At 40.6% G+C, this 21887-nt stretch overlaps 1 protein-coding gene across 2 annotated transcripts in view; it reads right to left on the bottom strand.

The window, feature by feature from the left end:
* Positions 1-21887, bottom strand: part of GLB1 (galactosidase beta 1) — an 82665-nt gene that overhangs the window by 24066 nt on the left and 36712 nt on the right. For both annotated transcript variants that reach the window (XM_041734620.1, XM_041734621.1), the window contains exons 8-12: positions 21063-21184; positions 20941-20981; positions 16280-16392; positions 2501-2575; positions 223-312 (exon numbers count right to left, since the gene is read on the bottom strand). In XM_041734620.1, the coding sequence (XP_041590554.1) occupies positions 223-312; positions 2501-2575; positions 16280-16392; positions 20941-20981; positions 21063-21184 (441 nt within the window). The remainder of the gene's footprint in view (positions 1-222; positions 313-2500; positions 2576-16279; positions 16393-20940; positions 20982-21062; positions 21185-21887) is intronic.

The following is a 21887-nucleotide window of genomic DNA, read 5'->3' as shown; positions in this document are numbered from 1 at the left end:
CTAAAGGCAGATGCTCAACCACTGAGCCAGCCAGGCACCCCCCACTACACCATAGTTAAAGCTGAAGAGAGCCTGGGAATCTGTGGTGAATTCCCCTAGGATCTGATTTATCTGCCTATGGTTCTGGTCCATGCACTCAGAACTGGCTCTGCGAGGCAGTGCAGAAAGCACATTTTTTTAAGTAGAGAAAGCAAGGGTGAAGCATCACCTTTGAAGGCCTACCTGTTTCACCTGGATAAACGTCAAGGGATAAAGGCTGTTTATGGGCCCAGGCGGACACAGAACATTCAGGGCCTCCTCCACTGTCTTTAACTGAAAAGAAACCAAAACATCATTCACTTGCTGTCACCCCTCCCTGGTAACCACAGTGGAGGGTAATGCCATTTGCAAATTATCAAAGCCATCAGTGGATTTGCCCAAATCCTTGACTAGACCTAATGGTTCAGATTCCACTCTTGCTGCCCCTACCCCAGACACCCTCAATCATGCCTATCCATGAGTCAGGGGACGCTTGATGAAAAGTAGCTGATGGTAATCAGAAGGTTTCAAGCATACCTATTTGCAAATACAACCTCCTTTGTATAAAAGGCCTTTAAAATGAATGAAAACCGAGGCTCAGAGGCTGCTCCCTCTGTAAAGCCTTCCCCAGCATCCCCAAGGGAAGCAACCATGACTGTGCCTTCCTCTGAACTGATCTGGTATCTATTTACCATGTCTGCATCCATGACTAGTTGATTACGTTTGCCGTCCTTGCCAGACTGTCCGCTCCTTAAGGGCAGGGTCTGTAGGGTGCAGTGTCACCCAATACCCAGCCCATAGCAGAGACTCAATAAATGCTTAGTATATTCAGTCCAAATGACGGGGTATTCTTGTACTTCAGGATGCTTATTCTGATGCAGTAGCAAGAATGCTAACAGCTCCCAATCACTGAGTGCCTACCAAATACCAGGTCAAAGCACCCTACAGGCACACCTTGCTGAACCTTCGAGCCACCCAAGGAGGCTGCCCTCATCCCCATGTTAGGGATGAAGAGACAGGTTTTCAGAGAGATTCACTGGAGCAATGGCAGAGTCAAGATTTGCAGTGAGGTTTGGCTCCGAACCCAGGACTTCCTGTGACATGATCCTGGTCAGGAATTTTTATAAATACTTCTCGAGGTTACCTGACCTTGCTGATGTGTGGCATCAAGGAAAGCAAAATCTTAAGCATAATTATATCAATTTGGCTATTCCATGGATGTTTTTCTACCTGGACAGCTGAAGAAATTCAACTCATGGTACAAGGTTTAATCCTATAAAACCATGTCTGACATAAATTCAGTTATATGCTAATTTGCTACCTTAAATTATATACATTTAGCTAATAATGAAAAGCTATTTCTGCTCACACAATTTTTTCCTTCATGGTAAACAGAATGTATTTTTGGTACTAAGCTCAGTTTTGTTTTCTTTCTCTCTCTCTCATTTTTTTTTCTGTATTAAATATTTGCAGTTATTTTCTGTTGCATAAAAATAAATTTCTCTCAGCTCTAAAACCAACCAACCTTTTCCTTAAGTAGCAGCAGCAATGAAAAAGTAGAAGGTGCTCCCCCTTCTGAAGTGTGATTAAAGTCTGATTAAACTAAATAAAGATTCCTATCAGGCAGACAGACCACAGTCTTTGTAGAATGTAACACACGTATCTGACACTAGGTGGAAAATGTTACAAGAGCTCAACCAACCATAATATCAAAGGGCTTCAGGAACGGAAAAATTATACAATCATGTTTGGCATTTGGTTTAAAGATAAAAACTTACGCTATTTTAGAATATCAAGATTCTTAAGAAATATGTAACTGCTCGTGTTTTTTTTTTTTTCTTGTGAGTTAACAGATGTAGGAGTTAGGGATTATAAAAGGGGAAATCCTGAAGACAAAGATGGTCAAAACAAATTTATTTTGGCTTACGTCACTCCCAACTATGAAATGAAATCTCCCTTTTCTCTTTCCTAGAATAAAATGTCTCTAACTCCTATTTATGATTAACTTTTAGCTTTTCCCCTCAATGTCCCATTTGCCATATAAACCACAGAGCAGAAAAATTAGAATATGATTTTGAGATGGAGGGGAATATACTATCTATGAAAATGCCCGTGGTTTTGAGGACCCCCACAAAAAAGTAAATTACAGGAAAGAGTCTTACCAGCCATAACAAGGTGCTATGTTTTTCCACAAAGGCTCCTGAAACTGCTTTGGATGACTGGTAATTAAACCAAAATTACCCGAATGCTCTAAGAATGCCCACCTACCCCTGCTCATGCCCCTGGGTGCTTGCCCTGACAACCTGAACACATAGCCGCTCACCTCTCACATACCCATTTCCCCAGAAACATCACCCACCCCGTCAGTCTCACAGAAAACGGATTCACAGAAAAACAGAACCAATTCCCCAGCGTAACACTTTCACTCACAACTAACTTCCACTTCCCCACTCTCAACACCTTTGTTTATTTGCTCTCTTACCTTCTTCAGAGCAACTTTTCCATATGCAAACTTGGGTGTAGACGGAGGGATAAAACCTTCTGGTACTTTTTCAAACTATAAACCGGAGTGGAAAAAAGAGAAGATAAAAAGCTGTTAAACCCTCAGAAATACTATATGCAATTCATTTTTCAAAAGGAAACTCAAAGACTCAAACAATGGTGCCAGTGATTTTTGGAAAGGCAAAGAAACAAGAGACTTTCTCCACAACAGGGTCTGGTAAAATTTTTACTTCTAAGTATATGCCTGTGTATTTATGTTTGCATTTTAAGCTCCAGGAATCATTTAAATAATTATAAAATAAAAGATTGCAAGACAGCAAAAACGAGAAGAATGAGGTGTTGGCAGAAAGCTGGAATGGGGGAGAAAAGGAAGAAGGCCCACAGCAAGGCAGAATCTGAAGGGAGGGAGCTATAGTAGTAGGCAAAAGTGTTGCTTGCAGGTTAAATCTTATTGGTAGAGTCAAGTCTTGTATCAGTGTTAAATCTCCTGTGGTTACATAGAGCATATTCCTACCTATTCTTATAAAACACACACCGAAGTATTTAGGGGTAAAGGGTCATGACATATGCAACCCTCCAGTAATTAAAAAATCCAACGGGGTGATGAGGGGCAAATGATGAAGCACACGGGGTGTAATGCTGACATGGGTGAATCTGTGTGGGATACTCGTGTTCTTTTTAGGACTTTTATTCTTAAACTCTCCTATAAGTTTGAAATTATCCTTTTTTAAAAAAAGATTTTACTTATTTATTTTTATTTATTTCCAAGATGACTTTTTAAAAAGATTTTACTTATTTATTCATGAGAGACAGAGAGAGAGGCAGAGACATAGGCAGAGGGAGGAGCAGGCTCCCTGTGGGGAACCCAATGCAGGACTTGATCTCAGGACCCTGGCATCATGACCTGAGATGAAGGCAGATGCTGAACCATTGAGCCACCCAGGAACCCCAGTTTGAAATTATTCTTAAATAAAAAACTGAAATAGAAATAAAACCTTATTAAATATTGAATATGAACACACACACACATATTTACATTGGAGTCAGAAGATGTAAGTGCCAGGTCTTAAAAGTCTGTGTCCATCTCCGTGTAGGTTGTATTATGATCTCTCAGGATACTTGCATTTCTTTCTTACTCCCTTCTTTTCTATCTCCCCTTCTCTTTTCCTTCATTTTGGTTTCTCTTTTAAAAGTAATTTAAGAAGGAAGATAACAGACTGATATAATGAAAAGCAATAGTCTCCTGACTCAGTATTCTCTTAGTTCTATTCTTCAAAGGAAACCATTCTTTTAATTGTTCCATTTTTGTATCTTTTGATCTCTAAATAATATACTTATCTTCTATTTCTTATCTGATCTATTTAAAACATTATCATTTATTTCTTTAATATGTGAGAATTTAGCTCCATTGTAGTATTCTGGATATCCCCTCTTTCTTGCCAACATGGTTATATCTGCATTTTCAGTTTCTCCACTGGTTACCTTTATAGCTTGAAATAATATACCTTTGTTTCTTAGTTCCATCAATTAAGATTATCCTTTGTATTCATATAGTTTAAGGTAAGGCTATTTGCATCCTTCCCTGAACTCTCTTTCCCTACTCCCACTCTCAAATCATTAGCTATACTTTTACATTGTCAAGGTTAAAACAGTCTGTCCTGTACCCATACACTTCCCTTCACCTGTATATTGACTTTAGATTCAAAATCAGTCAATAGTGCTTATGCTTACATGATTATAATTATATAAACATTACTCTCTGCAAAGTAGTATATACCACAATGGCATGTTCTGTCTTGCTTAGCTTTTTGTGTTCTTCTCCTTCCCCTGGGCTTTCTAACTGCCTTTCTTTTTTCCTGTCTGCCTTTAGGTTAACACCTATAGGTTGTTCCAAATTTCCAAAGATTGTATTGAGTATCTCCAAACACCCTTTCCCTCCATAGGAAATTCCCTCTTGGAACTCTCAAGTCTTCTTGCTCCAAGGAACTGACTCTCCTCGAGGCTTGATATTCTGGGACTTCTCTTCATTATTCTCCTGGTTTTAGCTTCTGTTTCTAGAATCTTATAACCACCTCATTTCACTGGAGCAATCACAAATAACTTATGAAGAACTAGTGTCTGGAAGGAAAAGTTTTTGAAACTCTGAATGTCTGAAAATGGCACATTTAGCTGATAATTTGGATGGCTATAGAATTCTATGTTGAAAATCATCTTTCCTCAGAAGGAACAATATGTCCTCCCTGTATCATCCAGTATGACACACACCAAGTTCATTGTTGTTTTTTCAAAGGTGACTGGCTTTTTCTCTCTAGAAGCTTGTAAGTGCTTTCTTCTCTCTGTTTTAAATTTTTCCAAGGATGTGTTTGGACATGTATGTTTTAATGTTTATTATTCTGGGCAACTCAAATATCCTTTTCTGTTTTGGAAAAAAATTCATTGATATTTTCTTTTTATCCATCTTTTTCCCTTAAAAGTAAATGAGACATACTAGATTGTCCTGATATATCTCTCACCTTTTCTCTATTTCCATTTCTGCCATCTAGTTCTAATTTCTAGGAGATTATTTTTTTTTTATTTTTTTATTTTATTTTTATTTTTTTATTTTTTATTTTTCTAGGAGATTATTATTTACTTTGGGGAACTCTGTTTTGTTCCTTAATGGCTCCTTTTTCAAAGCATTCCATTTTTATGTTGTAGAAAAAAACATTTTTTTCTTAAAGATTTATTTATTCATGAGAGACACACATACACACACACACACACACACACACACACAGAGAGAGAGAGAGAGAGAGAGAGAGAGAGAGAGAGAGAGGCAGAAACACAGGCAGAGGGAGAAGCAGGCTCCATGCAGGGAGCCTGATGTGGGACTTGATCCCAGGACTCCAGGATCAGGCCCTGGGTGGAAGGCAGGTGCTAAACCTCTGAGCCACCCAGGGATTCCCCCCAAAAAGCATCTTTTCAAATGTCTCTTAAAGTTATAAATTTGAGAGAGTGTGCTTTGTTTTGCTTAAGATCTTTCATTTCTGTCCCTGAATTCCCTGTTGTATTTTGGTTATTTTTCTGTTTATTTCATTTTTGTCTTCCTTTTTCCCCTTTACAGGTTTTATGGATGTCCTCAAACATCTGGCCACCCTTGGCTGTCCATTTATATTTAATGGTAATGCAAAAGACATACCAGCATTTGATAACCATCCTCTTTATGCCAGTCCTGCTCTGTGTACAGGCGCAAGGCTTGTCCAGTGGGGAACCTTGTTTTGGGGTGATTTGGGAAGGAGTAACACAAAATACGTAGGGTCTCTTCCTTCAGGCTGCACACTTTTTTTTTTAAATTCTGATTTTCTGACTGTTGAAAAGATGTTTCCCTGATAGACAGTATATTTGTAAGAGGAGTGGTAGAGCGGAGGACCTGATGGGAATATGTAGAGTTTCATTAGCCTTCCCATTTTCAGCTCTGTTTCTTTTCTTTTCTTTTTTTTAAATATAGACAAATTACATCCACATAATGTGTCTATATATTTTTTTAATTTTTATTTATTTATGATAGTCACATAGAGAGAGAGAGAGAGGCAGAGACACAGGCAGAGGGAGAAGCAGGCTCCATGTACTGGGAGCCCGACGTGGGATTTGATCCCGGGTCTCCAGGATCGCGCCCTGGGCCAAAGGCATGCGCCAAACCGCTGCGCCACCCAGGGATCCCTTCAGCTGTTTCATTCTGTCTCTTGTCACACATACATTTCCAGGACCCTGGCTGTCTGGGGTTCTTTAAGGGCAGTCTACACTCTGTTACCTATTTCTATAACTTCCTTTCACACTCACTGGGGACCCAGAGTTCTCATGCTACTTCCTCAATCAGCCATCTTGAACAGGGAGTCCTTTATATTTCTAATATTCTATGAATTGATATTTCTGTTAAATTTTTAAAAGAGTACATTAAAATGATCTTCATGATTCATATTAAAGTGAATGTGAGGTCAAAGAGTTATTCCTGCTGATCTCAGTCAGTTAAAATGTGAGTTCTCTTCCAGCTTTGCCTTCAGTCCTAGAACACATTCACTCTCCTTTGGCAGTTTACCCACGTCTTCCTCCTCCACCTCACCTTCTGGTCAAGAAAAGCAGAAAACACAAATCCATAGAGGGGACCTGAGAGTCATCTGATTTGTTTCTGAGGTTCCCTATTCACCTGCACATAGCAGTGACCATATCGAACTCCGAAAGTCAAAGTGGATTCCAGTGGAACTAGCGCCTCAATGTTGTCTGACACATTGGAAGAAAAAGTCACTGCACAAACATTCTTCTTTAACCTTCATTCACCTAACATTGATGAAGTGCTTCTCTGCCTGTGTTGTCATCTCCTTTGCTACTCCCATAGGCCCTCAAAGCCAGTATTATATTTCCTTTTCAGAGGTGAGACTGAGAGGAACTTGCTCAAGATTATCACGAGAGTGAAGGAGTGAGCTGGGTTCCTCTCAGTCTACTGTTGTCTCTACAGCTTCATCTGACCTCCTTTATCATACAACAATAGTACAACAGAAAGTGTCTTCTAGGGGTGCCTGGGTGGCTCAGTCAGTTAAGTGTCTGCCTTCAGCTCGAGTCATGGTCTCAGGGTCCTGGGATCTAGCCCTGCATCAGGCTACCTGCTTAGGCAGGAGCCTGCTCCTCCGTCTCCCTCTGCCCCTTCCTGTACTTGTGCTCTGTCTCTTTCTCTCAAATAAATAAAATCTTTTTAAAAAAGTCCTCTATTAATTAAACATAATTCCAAAGACAAAAACATCCCACAAATCCTTTTCTCTTCCAGTTTTCCTCCTGGACCCTCCCCTTATGCACATATACCATGTTAGGTTGGAGATAGTTTTGTAATTTGCTACTGCTACTTACCAAAAGTACGTCTGGTGTGACCAAATATCAATACTAATTTTATTTATTGCTTATTGTATTCAAATGGACATGACTATCCTTTCAATATTAGGAGTTAGATCATTTCTAATTTTTGATATTATGAATAATGTTGCAACGAACAACTTTATGTCTCTAGCATTACTTGCTTAAAAAAAAATCTTTTTAATAAAGCCCCAAGTGAAGAGTTACTAGGTCAAATGATAGGAGCATTTTATATGAGTCTTAATGTAGTATATACCAGGGGGCACTTGGGTGGCTCAGTCAGTTAAGCATCTGCCTTTGGCTCAGGTCATGATCTCAGGGCTGGAATTGAGCCCCGCATCAGGGTCCCTGCTTAGGGGGGAGCCTGCTCTTCCCTCTCCCTCTGCTCCTCCTCCTGGCTCGTGTTCTCTGTCTCTTAAATAAAGAAAATCTTAAAAAAAAATAGCATATACCAAGGTTTCTACCAACTGTCTCTACTTGTTTATGCCCTCCACCCAACTGTCTGTTTGGATCTTGATTTTTTTAAGTCAGTGGTATGAGCTCATCATAATAATGGTAATAAGTCTCCATCTGTCTGTTCCAATCTTTGGTCTTTTCTTCTTAAATAAGTTTAGTGATTTTTTTCATTGGTTATCTTAGCGTAAAATCCTAATCTTCCATCCAACTAATTCAATGTTTCAGAAAATAGATGAATATTTCAAAACACTGTATCTCAGAACATCTATTTCTCCGTAATAATTTGTGCTTTAATCATAGCTTTCAAACCAATCTAAATATTGCTCCTTATCTTGTCTATTTGGACAAATTTAACACAGGAAGCTGCTCTTTTCCCAATCTAATCCAATAGATTCAATGGTGACCAACCTTTCTTTCCCCAAGATCTCTAATGTTTTTATTCATTCTCTTAACAAATTCTTATTAAGAAAGTACTTTGTGTCGGGTCCAATGTTTAGTACTGGGGATATAAACAGCTCTTAGTCCAGATCAGAAGAAATGTGTGTGTAACAAATAGTATCAACACACTACTGGAAATAGAGTGTTCAAGAATTCCACACTGTAAGGCAGTGGAAGAAAACAAAATGTGACTAACTCTGCAGAGAGATAGATCAAAGGCAACTCCCCCAGAGAATGTAACTGAGGTATGTTCTCATGTTCCAGATGGATTATGGCAGAGGGAACATTATGTGCAGCAGCCAGGAGGTATCAACAGTGCTGTCCCATTCATGGAATTTTATGTACCTTCATTTTAGGGCCAGAGAGTAGCATATAGGAAAGGGAGAATTGAAAAAAAAATGAGGTTTGAGGGAAATAGGAGACCAGGTCATGGAAGGCATCCTGATCAGACAGATGGACATTTTAGAGAATTCACTCTGGAAGACAGACTAGAAAAGCCAACTATGCAGGGAAGGAAAAGACTAGTGCCACAAGAGTGCAGGCAATGTTTGTTACATTATATTCACTTTTTCCTCTTTAATTACCAGACATGAAACACTGTTTCCTCAAGCACCATGGATCAGCAAGAGACCACTTGCATCTACTAACTGAGCTAATGTAATTCTATCCATAAACTAAGAAGGACAATCAATTGGCCAGTGTAGTCTGGTCTTTGGTCAAGTTTCAAACTTCATTAAGCCTTTTTTTTCTTTTAAGATTTATTTTATTTTTATTTATTTATTTGTTTGTTTGCTTGTTTAGTGTGTGAGTGCAAATGTGAGTTGCGGGGATGGAGAGAAGGAGAGAGAATCTCAAGCAGGTTCCACAGTGAGAATGGAACACAATGTGGGGCTGGATCTCACCACAATCAGAGCTGAAATCAAGAGTCCAATGCTTAACCAAATGAGGCACCACCTTCCTTAAGCTTTGTAGTACTAAAGGTCACTGTGGCCATATTCACATCTCTAGTGCCCACCCAGCTCCAATGCCCCCCTCAGGAAATCCTAAGATTCGCTCCAATTATCCCAGTCCTCAACATACAACTTGGTTAATTTCTATAAAATGACCCATCTCCAAAAAGCCAGCTGGGCTTTTTATCCTTTTTTTTTTTAAGATTTTATTTATGTATTCATGAGAGACACACAGAAAAGAGGCAGAGACATAGGCAGAGGGAGAAGCAGACTCCCTGTGGGGAACCTGATGCAGGACTCGATCCCAGGACCCTGGGATCATGACCTGAGCCAAGGCAGATGTTTAACCACTGAGCCACCCAGGTGCCCCAGAACTTTCTATCTTTGATAGAATTCCTCTGAAGAACTATAAAATACTCCTAAAAAATGGGTCTTAAATTCACTCGAAAGAATATAAAAATAAACTCACCACTGCCCCTCTCAGGAATTGGTAGGGAGGAGTAGGGTGCTGTCCTACAGTCTTATGGTTCATCCTCGAGGTCAAAGTGTTAACCATGCCTGGTTCAGTTTTACCCACACCAAAGAGAATATCTTAGAAAATGCAAATGTCATGAGCTTTGTCATGCTTTAAAGAATCACATGCAAAGGGCCACCTGCAGCCTTCATCACTGAGCACAGGTCTGTGTAGCTTAATGGGAAACTGTTATCCCTGGGAGCCATGTCAGTGAAAGATATTGTCCACTGACATCCAACTTACTCTTGAAACAGATTAAAGAAGAGAGCCATTCCAACTTTTTAAGTTTTTGGTAAATAAAGAGGCAGGAAGAGCTATTTATGGGGCGTTTATGATACCATTCCTTTCCTCAATGCAAGCAAATATTTCGAAAATTTTATTTACTTATTTATTTGAGAAAGAGAGTGAGAAAGCAGGGGGAAGGGCAGAGGGAGAAGCAGACTTTCTGCTGAGCAGGGAGCCTGACAAGGGGCTCTATCCCAGGACCCTGAGATCATGACCTGAGCTGAAGGCAGATGCTTAACCAACTGAGTCACGCAAGCGCCCTGAAGCAAATACTTTTTAAGCAAATATTTTGAATATCATTTAATAAACCACGTAACTGAACATCTACAAAGTTTCATAAGAAAGAGCCCACTTGGGGATCCCTGGGTGGCGCAGCGGTTTAGCACCTGCCTTTGGCCCAGGGTGCGATCCTGGAGACCCGGGATCGAATCCCACGTCGGGCTCCCGGTGCATGGAGCCTGCTTCTCCCTCTGCCTATGTCTCTGCCTCTCTCTCTGTGACTATCATAAAAATAAATAAATAAATAAATAAATAAATAAATAAATAAATAAATAAATAAAAGAGCCCACTTTTAAAGTTGTTCATTTCTCTCTCTCTCTTAAACCTAAAATACCAAAAAAGAGAAGGGAACATTTCTCAAGACTATTTCTGTTATGGGTTCATTTTATTGTACTCATTGGTTAAACACTTGGGATCCCCTGGGTTTGTCTTTGCTTGGCTCGCTGCCCTTCTCACTCAGCTCTCCATGGGCAATCTGAACCTTCCCTGGGTTCCAGCCTCCACTTCCACTGATGACTTATCCTAATGGATTTTTCCTAGAGTTTCTCCCTCTTAAGTGAGGTGCTTGTTGGGTAGATACCTTCATCCAGATGTTACCAAAGGCATCTGAAGCTGAACAAATCTAGAACAGAAGTTACTTCCCCTCTCCCTTCCCAGCCTGTGGCTTCTCTGTAATCCTCTAACTTGGCCACTGACCATAACACCCATCCAGTTACCCATCCTAGGCTGTAACCTGGACAAATCCACAACTCTTCATAGTTCCTCACAACCACAGGTAGTCAGTTGCTGAATTCTACTGATTTACTTCCTAAAGACTCTTCAAATCTCTGACTTCTTCTCCATTCCCTCCTGCCCCTGCCATCATTTCATTCCTTGGTTACAGCAGCAGCCTCCTAGCTCATGTTCTGCATCCAGAAATGTCCCAAGGGAGAGTCCTACCAGTGCATTCACATGGTCACAGATAAAATCTGCAGAAGTAATATAATAATTTAACCACAACAGGCTAAAACCCTTGTCTCCTTCTGCTCCAGCTTCTCTGTATCACATAGCCCTCTTATGTCAGGAGACTTTGGAGCTGCTATAGGCATTCTTGGAATTCAACCAAAGGAGAGCTGGGGTGATTTATTTAATCTGGGTGTAGAATATATCTACATATTTCATTGTTATTTCTATGGATAGGTAAATTATTGGTAACAGATTATGCCTAATATCCAACATACTGACTCACTTGTATATCACTTGATGGTGCTCTGAGGCACCCAGTCTCAGAAGTATGGGGGTTCTTGAGGAGACACAAGGTTTCAAATGTATGTGGCCAGAATCTGTCTGTAGAAATTTCTTCTGAATACTGCAGCTCATGTATGAAGGAACTGGAGAGAGACTGCCCCAATTTTGATAACAATTCTAACCATTTTATAGCATTATCAGTAACAAACTGGGAAATTTTCTGTTTTCTAAACCTTTAATACATACTAAAAAACAAAGTTCAATCAGCCACACCGAAGAGAAAGATTTCTGTTCTCTTTAGAGAAAAAGATTACAAATATAACAGAGACAAAAAACAGCATTGAGCCAAAAGAATGTAAAAAAAAGAGGGATAGCAGATATATTTCAGTTAATAAAGCCAAAATATGCTTTAAGCTTTGTGATGTTCATGATTACTTTAATCTTTAAAAATTTTAAATTTGCAATTTTTTTTTTTTACTCATTTAAATACACACCTGGGGGTGCCTGGCTGGCCCACCAGGGGAACCTGTGACTCTTGATCTTGGGGTTGTGAGACTAAGCCTCACACTGGGTGTAGAGATTACTAAAAACAATAAATACATATTCATTTTTGTTGCCTTATCCAACACCCTTTCTGAAATACATATCTGAATACATCACTTTCCTTATGTGGCTTAACAGGGCATATGGAAGAGTATTAATGTTCTTGGTGAATGTTCTCTTAAGGTGAGACTATAGCAGTGATTATTTTCAATGGAAAGAGATCAGGGAGCAAAACAGGCCCTGGGGACAGTTAAAGGTCTCTCGTAATCTAAGAGATGAATAAAACTAAATCCCTACCTCAGTCCCAACAGCAAAAACAACAATTCTACGTACATCAATATTTCAGTGTAAAATATGAAATCACAACATTTTAGGTACTCCACAGGAATTTATTGACACTACTAGACTAGGGAAGCAGCCATGAAGGAAAAAATTGATACATTTGACTACGTAGATTCAGGATTGTTTTTTACAGAAAAAAACAATGAAGAAACTCCTAAAACTGTTAAAAATGCCATAATAATAGAACTCTTGCAAATTACAGAGAAGACAAATAGGCAAACAGAGAAATTGTGAAAGACTCGGCATAAGTAGTTCATAGAAAAAGAAACATGAATGGACAATTTATACATGATAAAGTGTACAACTCTAGTACTCATCACTAAAGAAATGCAGTGCTTTCTTTTAAAATAATTCTTTATACCTATCAAATGGCAAGGTCAAAAAGTCTGATAATTCACAGTATCAGTAAAAGTGTGGGGAAAAGACTCAACCAATACAATTTCACTGAAGGGCCATTTGGTAACATCTATCAGAATGTCAGAGGTAAGCAACATTGACCAACTAGTTCCATTTCAAGAACGTTTTCTACAGCTATCCTTGAACTGGTCCAATCCTGTCTCACCTAAATGGTTGCAAAAGCCTTTTAATTGGTTTTCCTGTTCTATCCTTGTCTCCCAGAGTCTAGTCTCAACAGCAGGCTGAGTAATCCTTTAACAGCTCTGTTAACTCTACAGTGGATCTCCATTTCACTCAGTCAAAGCCAAAGTCTTACAAAGGCCCATAAGGCCCTATGGGATCAGTTCCCCATTATCTCTCTGGCCTCATCTCCTACCACTTTCCCCTTTGCTTAGTAGGCTCCAGCCACACTTGCATCCTTATTATTTCTTTAAAATGCCATGCACATGCCCACCTTTCCACTGGTGACCTTCTGTTTGAATGCTCTTGCCCTGGATGTCCCATATGGCTATCCTACCACCTTAAACTCTTCACTCCAGCTTCACCTTCTCAAGGAGGCCTTATATGTACCAAGCAGCTAAAACCATACCTGGCATATAGAAAGAACTTGCTAAGGGGATCCCTGGGTGGCGCAGCGGTTTGGCGCCTGCCTTTGGCCCAGGGCGCGATCCTGGAGACCCGGGATCGAGTCCCACATCGGGCTCCTGGTGCATGGAGCCTGCTTCTTCCTCCGCCTGTGTCTGTGCCTCTCTCTCTCTCTGTGACTATCATAAATAAATAAAAATTAAAAAAAAAAAAGAAAAAAGAAAGAACTTGCTAAATATTTATGGAATTACCCACGAATAAATAATGTGGTTCAAGTCAAATAGTTGGAAACAATTATAACAACGCCTTGTAGAGTTTTTTTAAAGAAAGAATTGAAGTGCACGAACTCTAAACCTAAGAGAACTAAACTACATGACATTAATAACATATGAATCAAGAGGGATGCAACTAGGGTTAATGTGAGATAAAGTTTTGTGTGGTTGTATTGATTAATTTTTAAATTATTATAAGTTTAAAAAGAATGTTAAAGTTTTTTGAGAGCTGGGCATAAAGGTGAGCATACTGTATGAACCCATTTATATAAGTCAAAAAAACAAGCAAAACTGACTTATGGTGACAGAGGTCAGAATAGTGGTTAGCTCTGGGGATAGAAGGTTCATGACTACAAAGGAACATGAGCATGGCTTCTGGGATGCTATATGTTGGCTGCAGGGGTGTTTTTACTTTGTATAAATTTACTGAGTAGGGTACTTCTGAGTTGTGCTTTTGGGGGGTACATATTTTATACTTTAGTAGGCAACCCCTAAAAGAACAGAAATAAAATGAATAACTTCTAAACTGGGAGGAGGATGCAGAGGGGACAGGGAGAGAGAAAAATAAGAAAAAAAAAAAAGACTCAGAACGTAATCAAGGGAAGACAGAATGGAAAAGGTGGACAAATAGATTATTATAAAATAAGATAGCTCAAATTAATTGATGTGTATATCAAGAATCATTATGAATGAGAATGAATGAATGCACCAGTTAGAAAAAAAAATGCTCAAACTAGATTTTTCAAAGATCGTTATATCTTGTTAACAAGGGATATGTTAAAATAAAATATATTGAAAGATGGAAATTAAGGTATCGTAAAACATACACCAGGTAAATATTAACCAAAATAATGCAAGATAAGCTTTATTAATATCAGACAAAAAAGACTTTAAGATAAAAAACATTATTAGAGATACAGGGTTACCACATAATGACACTAAATCAATGACACTGAAGAATTTAATCCTCAGTTTGCATACCTAATAACAGGTCTCCAAACTGACACAACTAGGGGTGCCTGGGTGGCTCAGTCAGTTAGGTGTCTGCCTTTGGCTCAGGTTATATCTCCAGGTCCTGGGATCAAGCCCCGTGCTGGGCTCCCTGCTCGGCGGACAGTCCCTCTGCTACCCCACCTGCTTATGCTCTCTCATTCTCTTTCTCTCAAATAAATAAAATCTTTAAAAAAAACAACAGACACAACTATAGAGAAATATATAAACATGATTCTTTCGATAAATGACAGAATAAACTGACAAAAAGCCAGGAAGGTTATCAAAGATATCAACAGTACAAGTATCAACAGAATGAATAAGCTCAATCTAAGGATCACGTACATAGATTACAGCCAACAATTATAAAACATACAGCCTTTTCAAGAATGCACAGAACATTCATTCATTTTGATACATGCCGGGCTCGAGGACTGGGTTCGACACCTTTCAAGGGACTGGTATCATACAAAGCACATTCTCTACCCAGAAGGCAAATATGTTAGAAACCAGCAAACTAAAAAAATACTTAGGTTTAATAATCACTACTTTGTGCTACTTCAGAACATCTCTAGGCCAAAGAGAAATCCAAATAGGTATTACTAGAAGCAAACTATAATAAATATAACAACGCTTAGGAGATGGAGTTATAGAGGTACTTAAATGCATAACCTTAACTAGTTATATTACGGAAGAAGAAAGGCTGGGTTACAAAGCTAAGTTTCAGATAAAGGAAGGAAACACCAAAGATAGGAACAGAGACCTTTGAAACAGAACAAACATACAAGAGAGAACTTGGGAGTCATCACTAGAAATTAGATGAAACACATAGTAAATTTAAATGAAATGGACAACTGAGATGAAATGGACAAAATCTATGAGTAGTTATGTAGTGATCATATTTTTCAGTATTCTTAAAACATTTCATAATTTAACAGTTGGGCTTAAATTGAGACTAAGGCATACTTAAAACAAAAAAATATCCATACCATTTATAGGCAGAAAAATCTTTGTTTTTTAACTTCAAAACTCAGGTGACTGAGCAGAAAAATTGTGGGTTGTTTTTTTTTCACCCACAGCAGAGACAGGAAACCCCACCTGGGTGCTGTAAATGCCTCAAAAGGTCACATTAGTAGGACTGAGCAGTTCTGCTTCCAGGCCAAAAGGAAACAGCAATTACTCGCCCCAAATAAAAAAATGAAATATTGCTGACAGCTTACCTTTGCACCATGCTTCTCAAAAGCCCATGGATTTTCTCTCCTACATACTTTAGCTACGTATGTGGACATGCATTTTCTTACCTTTATTAGAAATAATTGTAATGGCTACCACTTGCTGCACAATACATGTGCCAGTCTATACTGGATGCCTTATGGATATATTCTTCTTGATCCTTATAATGCAATGAGGTGCTATGGTTCCAGTTTTACAATGAATAGACTAGTGGCTTTATCAGTGGCGGCCAAGATTCAAGGCCAGGCCATCTGATACCTCCCTTCAGTATGTCCTTTTAAACACCAAGGAGTCACTGACAGAGCACAACAGGTCCAAAGCAGGCTCTGTCCAAGACCAGCCCACTGCAGCCCATACCAAGCACCCACCTTCTGAATAACTTCTCGCAGAGCAAAATACTTCTCAGTGAGGTCCCCTGCCTCGCTCAGAGGGGCATCATAGTCGTAACTGGTGGGCTGTGCTTGGTAGGGCATGTTGGCCCCTAGAAGACAAAAACATGCCATGAGTGACTCCCGAAGCCCTTCCCCTGGGACAAGTTCTTTGGGATTTTCGGGCTTAGGGTTGTAGAGGGAAAAAATAAAAGACACATTAAGAAGCAATTGTCAGATGACACCAGAGGTGGCCCCGAGGAGTCAAAGTTTAGAGAGATGAGTTTCTTCCTGCAGGTGGCCCTCGCCAAGCACCTGACAGTCCATAAGGCACTGTCTCCACCCATTCGCTCAGCAAGAGCTCTTAGCTGGGACCCCAGCAGATATCACCACCACTGAACCAGCAGGGAAGCCGAAGCTCCCATGAAACCAGCTGTGTCTCACAACCAGTAGTGGCAGGGCTTCTGGTATGACCCACACCTCTGCCCAATAACCCCAAAGTCTGTGATCATTTTCATGTCCTCGGACCAAGGATCAGCAGAACACAACCGAGGAGTTATGGGAACACACAAAGCAGGAGATGGCTGTAGACACAGACTAAGGTCTCTGTAAGGTCTGCAGAATCAAGGGTGCTGTGGTGTCCTCTCACAACCCTTCATGAGCAAGTCATGTCCTCACCCCCCAGCTGCTGGGAGGGTTAACTGCTGATGGCTCTCACACACATCCCTCTGCTTACAGGCCTCTGCAGGGTGGCCTTGCCAAGGTTATGCCCTCCAGGGATAGCCCATATCCAATAACTGGCCAAGGGGTGCTCAAAAACCCAGTCCCTGGCTGTCCCAGCTACAGAGCTCTCTCTAGAACCAGCTGGGCCACCTTCAGAGCTGCCTCATTCCTCAGCTTCTTCTTCTGCCTAGGGCTGTCTCCAACATTCTTTAAAGGTGCTGCTCCTGGGACTGGCCCCAATAAGCTTCCTGCTGGGTAATCTCAGTCTGTTTCCCAGGGAATGAAATCCACATCAGAGACTGATAAATGATGCCAGAAAAGACTAGAAAAGTAGATGGCTTGGCAATTATTGTTCAAGGGGCACAGTCTAGAGCAGAGGCCCCTTCCCCTGTCACAGATGACATTTACAGGTAGGAGACTGGGTGCAACAGCAGGCAGTGATCCTATGCTACTACTTAGAAAAGTCATCCATGCAACATGGAGAGTAGGTGCAGATTCCTAAGCCCCACGCCACCCAAGATTCTGAGTTGGCAGCTCTGTGGTGGGACCCGAGACTCTGCATTTCTAACAGGCCCCCAGGTAATGCTGGTGCTGCCCTCTGTGGACCAGCAAGGCTCTGCGCCAGCCCTTTCTCTGTACTCTATAGAGTGTTTTACAATGCAAGGGGATGAGAATAAAGTTGCTTTAGGATTCTCTTATATCCAATCTAACTCTTAAGTATAATAAGGCACAAAATCTGATAGTTCACTTGTGATGTAGTAACAAGTTCCTTCGACTGATGGCCCAGGCCACCAATGGTAGAGCCACCTTGGGTGATCCCACTGGTGGTAGAGCTGATAGAGGAGTTAGGCTGCAGATCAGTTCATCCGCCCTTCTCTGTTTCATTAGTTCTCTGCACAAATCCTACATTTCTGAAAGACCCGTACCACTCAAGCAGTTGAACTGACCCATTCCTATCACCTTTACTTCTTGTTTACTAACAGGATGCAGCAGCCTGCCAGCAGGTCCACCTGCCAGTGGGGGCACATACATTAAAGCACATCCTTTGCTGTGAGATGCAAAGAAAAATAAAACCACATCCCTTGTAGCAAAGAGCTCACCTCTTTTGTGGCCCTTTGTCTAGCTCTAATGTGGCAGTCATCTTGCCTCCCTCACTCCCCTTCCCATTTATATGCATGGTGCCACACTGGCTGCCTGCACTCTGGGGGTAGGTGCAGCCTCACTTCCCTGAGCTGAGCGCAATCAGCGGTTACCAAGTTGAACTGAACAATGGAACTCCCAGAAACAAAATCATAGGCCGAGGGAAGCCGGGCAGGGAAGCTGGCTGGTGGGTTAAAGGATGGACTGAGAAATAAAGAAGCCTTTGCTCCACTTCTACCAGCAGAATCCTTCCCTGGGCATCCTCAGACCAGCACGGGGCAGTATCATAGAGAAACAGGATGCTAACTGAGGCATCTAACACAGTAGAGTGTGTGGTGGGAGAAGTCTAGGGTGGCCTGGATCCCTCCAGGATGCCTCGCAGACTGGGATGCACACAGGCAGAGTGTGGTGTGCAAGACTGCATGAGCAGATACATCTACTATGGGCAGGCTGGGCAGGGAGCTCCCTGTCAGCGTTTTTTTGTTTTGTTTTGTTTTTGTTTTTTGTCTCATTGCTCTCCTCTTGGATCTGGCCCAAGGAGAAGCTGCTAAGAAGCACAGACTGGCCCTCCCCCATCTCCCGAAAGAGACCAAACACTAGGGCAGGTCAGAGGCCCACAGGCACAGGAAGGGCCGGGGCAGCGGGCTTCAGGATGCAAGAGGTGATCCAAGGGCAGTGACCAGCCTTTCCAAGGCCCACGTTCCAGGCCAGCCCTGTCCACTGCCAACTGAAAGGGAAATGTGGACTTTTTGTTCCCTGCTTTTCTTATCTGTAAAATAGATCCATAATCTCTGGCACAGATGAGACTGCAATGAGGACGAAATGGGAAAACAGGCAGAAATGAGACTTTTACTGTTTATGGCAGGGTCAGGAGCAAGGCAACAGACAAAGGACAACTGCCATTTTGAGTGCTTGTTTTTACATATCTAGATTTTTAAAAAGAAGAATGTTTTGTTTTAAGTAAAATAATGCAAGATAAAAAATTATATCATGAACTGTAAAGTTCCCCCCGAAATGAGTCTTTATTCCTGGATCAGATGCTTGGCACAATTCCATGAATGGAAGGTAGGTAGAATCCTTTTCTACAGAATGAAAAGAGCATCACAAGTCTTAACTGTTTTTAATGAGAAGATGGACACACAGACATGATCTAAAACTTCAGAGAGCAGCCCTGGCATACTATGATCTTTTAAGAAGTGACATTTGAGTTTTTCAATATCTCATTTCTTGGCTCTAATAATAGTGATAATATCAGTAATGCTTGTACCAAAGTCTTCTCCTCACCCATCCCATTCTGCACAAATGAGAGCAGTTCATTAGAAGCTGGTAGTTTCCAATGACAGATCCTAGGAGACTCAGGCCCAAATTAAGTTCCCCAAACTCAGCATTGAGAGCTGTCCTCAACGACTCAGAGAGAAAAATGTGGAGAGGGTGAGCAATGAGCCTGAGGAAAAAAACTAATATAGCATGATTGTCTGCAAAAATCAAGGGTCAGGAAGAGAATTTTGTCATAAGTTTTCTTATTAAAAATATAAAAAGAGAAAGGCCATATAGGAATTGAAAATGGTACAGTCATTTTGGGAAATACCACAGCAGTTCCTCAAATGCTAAACATAGGATTAGTTATACCATATGATCCAGCAATTTTGTTCTTAGGTATATACCCAGAAGAACTCAAATGAAGATTCAAATGAATACTTATATGTTAGTGTTCATAGTAACATTATTTATAAGGGCCAAAAAGTGGAAGCAACTCAAATGTCCAGCAATTGACAAATGGATAAGAAAAATGTTATATATCCACACAATAGAATATTATTCATCAGTAAAAAAAAATAATAATAATAAAGTACTGACACATCCTATAGCGTGGATGGACCCAGAAAAGATTACACTAAATGACAGAAGCCAATCACAAAAGATCACATATAGTATGATTCTGTTTATAAGAAATGTCCAGAATAGGGAAATCCATAAAGACAGAGAATACAAACTAGTGGTTGCTAAGGGCTGGGAGGAGGGAAAGTGGGCAGTTTGTCTGGTAAGGGGTTTCTTTTTTTTTTTTTTTTAATTTTATTTATTTATTCATGAGACACACACACACACACACACAGAGGCAGAGACACAGGCGGAGGGAGAAACAGACTCCATGCAGGAAGCCTGACGTGAGACTCTATCCCTGGCTGAAGGCGGTGCTAAACCGCTGAGCCACCCCAGCTGCCCCTGGTAAGGTCTTTCTTTTTGGGGTAGTGAAAATGCTCTGGAATTGGATGTTGGTAATGGTTGCGCAACTTTGTGACCACTAAACCGTACACTTTAAAATTATGATTTTTGTGGTATGTGAATTATATCTCAACAAAACAAAATGTTAAAAAAAAAAGATCACAGCAGAATACATGAACAAGTAAGCTATCGCCAGAGACTATGGGACCTGCCCAGCTACCTGGTTTAAAACAATAAGGTTTCTGGGGTGCCTGGCTGGCTCAGTCAGAAGAGCGTGTGACTCTTGATCTTAGGGTTGTGAATTTAAGCCCCATACTGGAGGTAGAGAGTACTAAAAAAAATTAAGCAAACCTTAAAAAAAAATTTAAAAAATTATGTTTCTAAGTGTACAAATTATGTTCCTTAAAAAATCTTTTTTATGATATAAAAAAATTATATGGGCAGTTTTTATAATACTAGGAAATTTAGGAGTAAACAAAAATAGAAAATAAAAATTGTCTATAGATACTCTGTACCCCCAAGTCAAGCACCAGAAACATGCTAGCATATGCTTTCACATGTTAAATTGTTCTTACCATTCCAATAGGCAAAATTGGTCCCACCTATGAACATGTACCTACAAGGAAACAAGAGAACATATTTCACTGTGAACCCACAGCTGTGGAGGGTACCCTCTGTTCTAGCAATTAGCACTCACAAGTTCACATTTGCCCCACGGGCAAGTATATCATGGAGGGAGGAAGCCACCACTTCAGTCCTCACTGTTGAGTGTGGCTGGCCCCAATGATCCAACCAGCCGGTATAGAATTCAGAATTCACCTAAAAAAGAGGAAAGGACATGGAGCTCAGGATGGATTTATGACCTTCCGAAGCTGCCACTTCCCTGTAACCATCACCTTACCAACTCTACTGAAGGAAGGATGGGTGGAGAGCGGTATATCTGTACATTTACTGCCTAACCCAAAGCTGGAGGACCAATGAGAGATTCTAGTAACAGCACTGCCCAGAATCACTTTTTAGGCACCAACAATACAGGTATTCCTGAAAAGCTGTACCTGCCACAAAATTTTGTTAGCCAAATCCTACTTTAAATAAGGCAGGGAAGTTTGTTGGGCAAAAGAATTGGGTGGCAAAATATTTTAATGAAATGATCAGATCTAAGTTCACCCTTTATGTCAATCCAGATTTTCAGATCTCAGGTTGGCTTAAAGTGAGGTGGACTGTCCAAGTACTCAGCAAAGCAGGCCTCAAGTACTTCATGTTTCTCTCGAGCATTATGTTGCCACAACCTTCATCTAGAGAAGGAAGAAGAAATCTGGACATGTTCTGGGGCCTTCTTGTCTCAGGGTCTCGAAAATAGCTCCATCCAGAGTCTGTGAATGCAGACTGCCAACCAAGAAGAAAAAGCATGGGACCTCAGCCCTCAAACTGTGCCAAGAAACAACAGGAGCAAGTATAGAGAAGGGAGGAGCAGAGAGCGAAGGGCTGAAGGACTATACAGATCTTCCCGGACTTTGTCATC

The sequence above is a fragment of the Vulpes lagopus genome, chromosome 19, assembly GCF_018345385.1.
Source record: "Vulpes lagopus strain Blue_001 chromosome 19, ASM1834538v1, whole genome shotgun sequence".
Lineage (NCBI taxonomy): Eukaryota > Metazoa > Chordata > Mammalia > Carnivora > Canidae > Vulpes > Vulpes lagopus.
The sequence above is the reverse complement of the archived record's forward strand: the minus strand, read 5'-3'. Positions and strand labels throughout refer to the sequence as shown.